Below are 10516 nucleotides of genomic sequence, written 5' to 3' on the forward strand. Positions count from 1 at the left end.
ACACAGAAAACGTACGAAAAGTGTATGTTCGAGTTTACTACAAGCAAAATCGCTCCGATTCAAACCTTTGGTCAGAATATTAATGAAAAGTACAAAGCGTTGCAACACAACTAAGGTATCGGTTTGTCTTGAATTATATATAGCATATGCTCGTCACTATAAAATGCCGATACAAAGGGTAATTTCTGTGACTTACCTCCTTTTCTGGCAAAACTGCTGGCGGCCGCCATTTTGATTCGTGTAACACACCAACTACAGACCACGTGATTCCCTACCATGTACTTACTCTATTTTTCTCTTGGAAGTTAAAATTGATGAGATGGTTCTTATTCTTAATATGTTTCATAGGCTAGCAACACATTGAAAAGGAAGAATCGTATGAGGAGCGAATCTGCAGCGGCCATAGCTGTGATGAGAACAAGTGCTATCCCCGACATTGGTGCCCTACACGGCAATGATACTGACAATCTCATAAAGAATGACTCAGTAGTAGTTTACACTGAAAGAACAGCGCTATGACCCCAAGTTGGTTCTCATTGGTGAGGAGTTTTGTCTCAGGAATCTCAGGAAGAGGAGCATCAAATTTGTGAGTGAGAGCTGAGGTGGACTTAAGGTGGTACATGTATCACCTATTTTATAGTCCATCAGGTCTAAACTTGTGGTGTGTATCCTTAGACTTGGCTAGCTCAGATCCACCAATCAAGAGAACAAATGTACTTATGATACTTTAAAAGTTTCAGGCCTTAGACTTAAGCTGGTCTAGATTCATTGGTCAAGATAAAGGAATGAATATAATGTAACAAAACAGGGTTAATGATGGCTAATCAGAAATTGTCATTATTAGGGATTTCCATTCAGGATGGAAGTCCCTATTGTTATTGTTCTGATTTTTTCATCTTATTATTAGGGATTTCCACTCCGGATGGAAATCCCTATTGTTTTTGTTCTGTTTTTTCTTCTTATTATTATTCTTATTATTTCAACAAACCCTTCTTAACACTTTTTCTCACAAACGGAACAAGGTACGACGCTCAACTTTAGACACGTTATGTACGTACACGAGTTCTTGAAACGTACGTTCAATTTTGGACGATAACGCTCAAGGTCAATGTCACAGACGTAAAAAAACTACTTTTTTCGAACAAACTTTAAACACTCATAATTTCATAACCGTTCGCTGTTCAGCGTGTACGTTTCTTATTTAGGTTGAGTGCGATGTTGAACGTTTTTTTTTTACTACATGTTATCAGAGATTATGTCTGGGTCAAGAGTTCGCTAGAGGGTTCAATGAGGTCAAACAAAGGTCAAAAATGAACTTTACCATAGAAATGTTTTGAAGAGCGCATATGAAAGAATATGCTCTAAAGCACATAAAATGACCAATTTCAAAGCCATATTATTCAAAATGGCGAATATATTGGACATCAAAAATCGAAATTTTTATTTGTATTTGTCCTTGCGGCAGACGTTTCAGCGCCTTTAGATCTGTATGTACAGTGTTGATTTTTCATATCTATGTTTTATGAACTTTTGTCTGCAAAATTTATGGATTTTAAAGGGGACTTAAAGAAAAATGGCGGAAATATAGCTCTCCAAATATTGCAATTTGTTCCATTTCCTTATTTCTTTCCGTAATTTGTGAGCTCGTAGGGCTTTAATCATTTAACGTAGGGTGTTGATTTTTTGTAAATTTAGACTTTGGCATATTGTCTCTACAGGGTTATAATTTCGAAATCATGAATTCGAAAATGGCGGAAATATAGCCCTCCAAATATGGCAATTCAAATCCCATTAAAATTGGGAATTTGTTTTTCTCACCAGACTCCCGCTGATTGGCTCATTTAATTGAACAGCGCTAATTACTTATCAGCACTGTTCGTTCGTCCTTGTGTGCAAATTGAAATCGTATATCGTGCGTGTCTGCATGTCCTTCCCTCCATCCATCATTCAGTCCGTCTATCTGTCTATTCGTTTGTTCGTGTGTTTGGTTTGTTTGTCTAACAGACTTAATGAAATATATCTCAAAGTATGTACGTGCTGTACGCAGTGTGTGTCCTGTCATTTCGTACGAGCAGACAGATTAATAGACTGTCTATTGTGACGAAACAAAATGCCAACCACTTAGATTTGTTATAGTGGAATCATGGTCGACATACACGACATGTTGTCAAGCATTCAAATTGAACACGGCGGCAGTACCACATCTACATGTAACTCACTACAGGCCTACACATGGCTGGCATTTTGTTTACCTCTCAACTACACGTGGCTTTTTAAAAATAAAACCGGAAACGATGGTGATTTGCTGCCGTTTACTCAACTAAATGTGTAGTCGGCGGCCATTACAAATGTGTGAAATAGAAGGGTCTCAGAAGTATTTCATTGTGCAGAGTTGTTTAATTTCACAAATGAGATATACCATGGGGGCAGCGGGGTATGGACGATGTATTAGAAATATGCCGCTGACGTAGCGTAGGCCAAATCTTTCCTACGATTTCACGTTTTAAGAGGTATCGCGAGCTAACTATATATTAGGCAAAAACACATTTTAAAAGCCTAATAATATAGGCAGGTTTAGCGAACTGACACGCGCAGTGTTGCGTGTTAATAATCACATCAAATTGGTTGTTAAAATGTGGCGGCTTCATTTCACATACATCACACAAAATGAGATTTCATTTAAAAATATAGTATATATTTGAAAACAAAATTTCAAAACTTAAAAACTTTTTAAGTGATAACATCAACTACACTACAACTAGGTGCATTGTCTAGACAGTTTATGCATCGAAGTCCAGATGAAGAACTTTTTAAGGTAGTCCCTTCAGCTTCGACTACTTAAGATTTTACTGTGTATCTTTACAGCAGGCAAAAAAAAGCCACTTCATTTATGTGTTATTTATGTGTATATTTATTTCATCGTAATGCGTTCTAACTTTCAACTTTTCAGCGCTGTTTGTTCGTCCATGTGTGCAAATTGTGATCACCGTATCGTGATTGTCCTTCATCTGTCTGTCCATTAATTCATGTGTTCGTGTGTTTGTTTGTCTGAGTTAATAAAATAAAATCTGGAAGTATGTTCATGGTATATGCACTGTGTCCTGTCTGTAACCGGACGTGTGCACAGTCCGATTAAAAGACGGGTGGAAGGAAGGACACGTTGATACCCGTGTTCAACCAGATACATTGTGTATATAATCATGATATTCGTTCTTTCTTTCCCTTTTTTGTTCGTTTGCTCATTTCGTTCGATAGTTATTGTTTTCTTTCTTCTTTCGGGCTTGCGTTTGTTCGTTCTTTCGACCGTTTGTTCGCTCATTACAGAAAAATATTATAGCGATCGTCTGATCGATAACATGATTATTTGCTGGATGGAAATCCCGTGTTTTGATCGCGATCGAATCTAGTGTTTAATATGTTATTGTTGCCTACCATACAGTACAGTTACTGGTTGGAAGCCCTGGTGTTTGATTTGATTGTAGGTGACAAGATATAAAGTTGTTGGTTGGAAGCCATGGTGTTTTATTGTATAGGACCAGACATACAGTTACTGGTTGGAGACCATGGTGTTTTATTGTATAGGACCAGACATACAGTTACTGGTTGGAGACCATGGTGTTTTATTGTATAGGACCAGACATACAGTTACTGGTTGGAGACCATGGTGTTTTATTGTATAGGACCAGACATACAGTTACTGGTTGGAGATCATGGTGTTTTATTGTATAGGACCAGACATACAGTTATTGGTTGGAGGCCATGGTGTTTTATTGTATAGGACCAGACATACAGTGATTGGTTGGAGGCCATGGTGTTATATTGTATTGGACCAGACATACAGTTACTGGTTGGACGCCATGGAGTTTTATTGTATAGGACCAGACATACAGATACTGGTTGGAGGCCATGGTGTTATATTGTATAGGACCAGACATGCAGATACTGGTTGGAGGCCATGGTGTTATATTGTATAGGACCAGACATACAGTTACTGGTTGGAGACCATGCTGTTTTTTGTATAGGACCAGACATACAGTTACTGGTTGGAGGCCATGGTTTTATATTGTATAGGACCAGACATACAGTTATTGGTTGGAGGCCATGGTGTTATATTGTATAGGACCAGACATACAGTGCTTGGTTGGAGACCATGGTGTTTTATTGTATAGGACCAGACATACAGTGATTGGTTGGAGGCCATGGTGTTTTATTGTATAGGACCAGACATACAGTGATTGGTTGGAGGCCATGGTGTTATATTGTATAGGACCAGACATACAGTTATTGGTTGGAGACCATGGTATTTTATTGAAGGTACCACGAAATAATAAATCACTTTGTTACAAGCAGCCTGAAAGTTCTTTTTTAAGTGATGCGTGGTAAATATTACATATTTATAGCACAATGCCATATCATTTGCTTCAAATATTCAATTTTGTAGGCAAACGAAGTACATTATGCAATATATTGTGGTTTGCATCATGAGTGCACAACATTTTGTGTTACATATTGATGATATCTATTAGAAAATCAAATTAATGTTTTCGATATCATATCTATAGCACCGAATACTTAATTTTGTCTAAAGTTTTATGTGTAATAAAATCATGATATACACCAATTAATATCACTATTTTTAAATTTAAGCTTTCTTGATCTTATGGATTAAATTTGTTTAAAATTATGATGTGATACTTACAAAGATCAAATAAATAGTCAAAAACCGATTAACACACTACAACATGTATTTATTGTGTTTTGTAATCTTTTACATGTATTTTGTATTTTTAATAAAACCAATGATAGTATGATAGCATCACCCAGTACCAATGGCTTTTATCTCATTTAATATTTAAAATTTTATCAATTTTATAAACAGATCTTGTAATCAATAAACAAGATTGGTAAGTTTAATTCATTTTATTTCACATTCCTCTGTCCATCATCGGAGCAAATATATTAGAATATTATTGTATATGTTCACACTTTTGTCAAAAGTATTCCTTTAAAAGATGTTTTTATATTAATAATGTTGTTGAGAAGTTGTTTGATATATTATATCGAATTATCAATAGTAGTTTGATGTGATTATTATACTTAATACTAAAATAGTTTATTAGAATATATAATTAAACATGAGTAATTATAAAACTTAATTATGATAGTGTTTTTTTCACACTAGACAATGTTGCAAAATATATCATAGTATGTTTATTGTTTTTTACATTAAATAGTTCAAATGTGTGTTCAACTTGACTTGTAGTAATCTGTAGTTTTACTTTCTTGTGTACACTGTATATTCATATGATACAGTCATTTGATTACTCTGTCTTAATTACGAAAACCAGATATATATTTACATAAATCAGAATTGACCTTGATAATATTCTTATTTTGCTATTTGATAGTGAACATGTTTAAGGGTTATACGATTTTTTTTATCATATAACCTGTTTGTATTGTCATACGAAAAGTCATTACTTGACCATTGTGATACTTTCAGAACAGAAAAACCAATAGCTTTGTCTTGCATGTTCTACCAACAATTCATAAGCTTCTCATCCACCACACTATTCAATCCCATTAGTACGGATTCAGCTCCAGCTCGTCTCAATGTGTTTATTGGTACTGTAGTAGTATATCCTTATAACAATCAAACTTTGTGTTGTTCAATTGTCTTTCTAGTCTTTCCTTTTCTGTCAGCTGCCGGTTAAACCGACGGGGACTGTTATTAGTTATCTGTGACGTGTAGTGTGAGTACCTAATGAAAACACTGTTCTAGTTATCAAGCTATTATGTATAAAATTGATTTTATGAAATACTCATGTAAACTGAACAACGTTAATGGTTATGAGTAGTGTTTTATTTACATTTTTATTTACTGACATATAGTTAACAATAAGTATCCAAAAATAACAGACCACAATGACCATTTGGAATGTGATTATAGGCCTATATGTAAAATTGAACAAATATTTTTTAATAATGTGTAATACATTTACAGAATATTTTATCTATTTTAATATACCATTGATAAAGCCTACATAAAGATACACTTACATTTAATGATTTAAGATGTGAGAATGGAAAATAATGTTGGCATATCTGTACAGGTTAATTAAAAATAAGTAGGCATTCGTGCGTTTGATCATGAACTGTTATTGTTTTCTTCCGTCTTGAATGAAAACTTATTTGAGTGGTCTGTGAAACCATGATTCTCTTAAACACTTATCTATGATATAAGAATAGAGCTATGAGAATGAAGAATATGCAGATCTCTCAAAACGTTGGCACACACTATCGTTTTAGCGAATCATTCCTTATAACTTTTATTCATTTAAAACGTTTCAAGCATCTGTGTTTAGCTATATGCTTAATTGCAATGGATATCCATCCATTTGATTTGAATACTTTAAAACGTTATCATATTTAACATAAGAAACGGAAGAAAATATTCTACATGAACTTCAATTAACTATTTCCAAAATCCTTTGATTGTCATCTGAAGATGTTTGGTAAAGGTAATTACTTTTAATTTTTATATGTTGTATCTACCGGTTGTAGGAAATATGTCATTCTTTTAAATGTAAAATTTAATGCACATCAAGCTTATATATTGATTATTATAGAGATTATTGATATATAGCTTTACAAATTTTAACTGTTGTACTTAGAGACTATTGTTTTATACGTATTTATTATCCTTTAATTGACACTCATGTGATGTTATATATGGTGTAGAATCAAATTTTTGATACTCAGATAAATATTTATATATGTTACCCCTTTAAAAGACCTGCCACACGTGTAAATACAATAGTTATTACTGTTATATATTGTTTGTGTTCAACCATTGTTTACGGGAGTGTTTCTCATAACTGCAAATATTAGATACATTTATATCTCGTTACACACAACTGCGCAAATGTTTAAACTTGATATCTTTGGGGCAGAAATACCAACTAAATACGATGTTACATTAACGAATAACAGAAAGGAGAAACCAGCAGCTAAATTCGAAACACAATTTAATTATATATACAATATTATACAGAGATGGTTTACAATATCTAAAGTAATTGGTGGTGGTACAAGAGTAGTACGATGATTTAAAGTGTAACTTATCTGTATGCGAATGTCCTGGTATAATCCTTGATCCTTCCAGGTTTCAAATTCACAATAATCACAAATCCACAAGGAAATTGAATGTCCACCGATGATTTGTAAAGTTCCAGGCAATATGAATAAATCCACACAAAGTGTTGTAATAATCCACAGATAAAGTCACAATAGCTCTCCCAATAGAATCTTATATGGCGCTGTACAATTCTTGGTATGTCTTATTACAGGTCTCATTACAGTTCTGATTAGCCTTGGACAGCTGGAGTATATATAGCTAAACCCTAATTCAAGAATATTGGAGAACCTTCTACTTCTAGAAATATCTAACTAAAAGCATAAACAAATAAAACACATAACTTTCTGGAAATAGATCATTCTAGATCTCTACTTAAAATCAACATGTTTACAAACATATTTGTTTATACATGATTATATTCTAGAAAGTTCTATAACCTAAATCAATGATATGACCTTCATAGGATGTATTGATAAAAAAAGCTATAGGAGTTATCTCCCTTATCTCATAACTACATGTATTTAGTGTCATACATAACACACCCCTCCTTAAAGAAAAGAAAGTTTTCTTGAAAAGGAAACTTTCTTGACATATTAAGTCATATTTAAATCCTTGATAAAGCATCAGCTAGAATATTGTCTTTCCCTTTGATATGTTTGATGTCAAGATTGTACTCTTGCAAAGTCAAACTCCACCTGAGAATTCTTTGATTTTTGTTTTTCATTTTTCCAATGAATGTTAAAGGGTTGTGGTCGGTGAAGACCAACACAGGCACAACTGTAGTGCAGAGATACACATCAAATTGGTTCAAGGCCAAAATCAATGCTAAACATTCTTTCTCAATGGTGGAATAATTTCTCTGGTGTTTGTCAAATTTTTTCGAGAAGTAACAAATTGGATGGTCAATTTGTTCAGTACCTTCTTGCATCAAAACAGCACCAACACCTACATCACTGGCGTCAACAAACAGTTTAAACTGTTTATTAAAATCTGGAGCAGTCAGAACTGGTGAGTTTGATAGTATGGCTTTCAATTTCTCAAATGCAGACTTACATTCGTCTGACCAAACAAATTTGACATTTTTCTTTAACAAAGCAGTAAGTGGAGCTGCTATAACAGAGAAATTTTGACAAAATTTTCTGTAGTATCCAGCCATACCAAGAAATCTCATCAGCTCTCTCTTGCTTCCAGGAGATGGAAAATCTATAATTGATTCTACTTTGGCCTGAACAGGTTTAACCTGCCCCTGTCCTACAACATGGCCTAAAAATTCAACAGTTGCATGACAAAATTCACATTTCAATAAGTTTACAGTCAATTTCATGGTAGTGAGTCTTTCGAAGAATTCACGAATCCCGCGTAGATGGTCTTCCCACGTGTCGTGGTAGTTGATGACGTCATCGATGTATCCACCACAGCCTTCCAGGTCTGATATCACGCTGTTAAGAAGACGTTGAAATGTTGCCGGGGCATTCTTCATACCAAACGGCATAACTTTGTACTGGTACAAACCTTGTGAGGTTACAAATGCCGACACTTCTTTAGCTCTTTCTGTTAATGGCACCTGCCAATACCCTTTCAACAGGTCAAACTTGCTTACGTACTTGGCTTTGCCAACTTTGTCAATACACGAGTCAATCCTTGGAATTGGATAAGAGTCTGTTTTACTGACAGAGTTTACTTTTCTGAAGTCAGTACAGAACCGGTATGTCTTGTCTGGCTTTGGTACCAGAACACATGGAGAGCTCCATTCACTTTTGCTTGGTTCAATAATATCATTGTCCAACATGTATTGAATTTCTTTCTTTAAGTGTTCTTCTTTCAAAGGATTGACACGGTAAGGATGTTGCTTGACAGGTGGCGCATCGCCTACATCCACGTCATGATAGATAGCATCTGTTTTGCCTGGTGTATCCGGAAACAAATGTTTAAACTCAAGTATCAAATCTTTCAGTTCATTGCGTTCCTTTTCTGATAGATGACACAGTTTCTTGTCCAAGTTCGCGAGCACATCTGAATTCCGTAACTTAACACCACAGTCTAAACCTACATCTTGTACACCACCATCTAAGTCTAATTTACAAATATCAGCTGTACTTTCACTTTGTGATGGTACAGAGGCCAAAGTAGCAATAGGTTGAGAGGTCTTGCTCTCTTCTCTATCTACATATTTCTTAAGCATATTAACATGACATAATTGAGTTTTCTTGCGCCTCCCTGGAGTTTGTACAATGTAGTTAACATCATCGACCTTTTTCTCAACAACATAAGGTCCAAAATATCTAGCTTGCAAAGGCTGACCCGGTATTGGTAATAGAGCCAAAATTTTGTCACCTGGATCAAAACTTCTTGCACGGGCATCTTTATCATACCATGTTTTCATTTTGGTTTGAGTAACGGCCCTTGTTTTCTTTTGCCAGTTCACATGCCCTTGTCAACCTTTGCTTAAAGTTAGACACATACTCTAAGAGATTCACTTTAGAATCTTCGTCCAAAATTTTGTCTTTCAAAATTTTCAAAGGACCACGTACAGTATGTCCAAACACAAGTTCAAAGGGACTGAAGCCAAGAGATTCTTGTACAGATTCTCTAACGCCAAACAACAACATGTGTATACCTTCGTCCCAATCTCTTTTGTTTTCAAAACAATAAGATCTCATCATATTCTTCAATGTCTGATGAAAACGTTCTAACGCACCCTGAGACTCTGGATGATAAGCACTAGACTTATACTGCTTGATCTGGAGCTGGTACATGACTTGTTGAAAAATACCAGACATGAAATTCGAACCTTGGTCCGATTGGACAGCTTTTGGAAGACCAACCAATGTAAAGAATTTAACCAAAGCCTTGACTATGTTAGGGGCTTTAATATTCCTGAGTGGAATGGCTTCAGGAAAGCGTGTGGAAGCACACATAATAGTTAAAAGATACTCATTCCCAGACTTAGTTTTGGGTAGAGGACCTACACAGTCTATAATAAATCTACTAAATGGTTCCTCAAATGCTGGAATGGGGTGCAAAGGTGCAACAGGGATTTTCTGATTAGGTTTCCCTACCACCTGACAAGTATGACAAGACCTACAAAAATCAGCCACATCCCGTTTCAACTTGGGCCAAAAGAAGTGATCTAAGATCCTGTTATAAGTCTTGGTCACACCTAGATGCCCTGCCATAGGTACGTCATGAGACAAACTCAGAATATCTTGCCTATACCTCGGTGGGACAACTATTTGATTGACAACCTTCCAGTCTTCCTCGGGAGACACATCAGGGGGGCGCCACTTGCGCATCAACACACCTGACCTACGGAAGTAACAAACCGGGACTTTCTCCGCCTCTTCCTCACTCAAAGCCCGATTACACAATAAGGAGATT

The 10516-nt window shown here is 35.4% G+C and overlaps 1 protein-coding gene across 2 annotated transcripts in view; it reads left to right on the plus strand.

Annotated features, from left to right (window-relative positions):
• The window catches only part of LOC138320929 (contactin-5-like), a 38059-nt gene extending 31227 nt beyond the window's left edge, over positions 1–6832 (plus strand). For both annotated transcript variants that reach the window (XM_069264240.1, XM_069264238.1), the window contains exon 32: positions 349–6832. In XM_069264240.1, the coding sequence (XP_069120341.1) occupies positions 349–519 (171 nt within the window). In that variant the 3' untranslated portion in view covers positions 520–6832. The remainder of the gene's footprint in view (positions 1–348) is intronic.
• The last annotated feature ends 3684 nt before the right edge of the window (positions 6833–10516 follow it).

The sequence above is a fragment of the Argopecten irradians genome, chromosome 4 (assembly GCF_041381155.1).
Source record: "Argopecten irradians isolate NY chromosome 4, Ai_NY, whole genome shotgun sequence".
Classification (NCBI taxonomy): domain Eukaryota; kingdom Metazoa; phylum Mollusca; class Bivalvia; order Pectinida; family Pectinidae; genus Argopecten; species Argopecten irradians.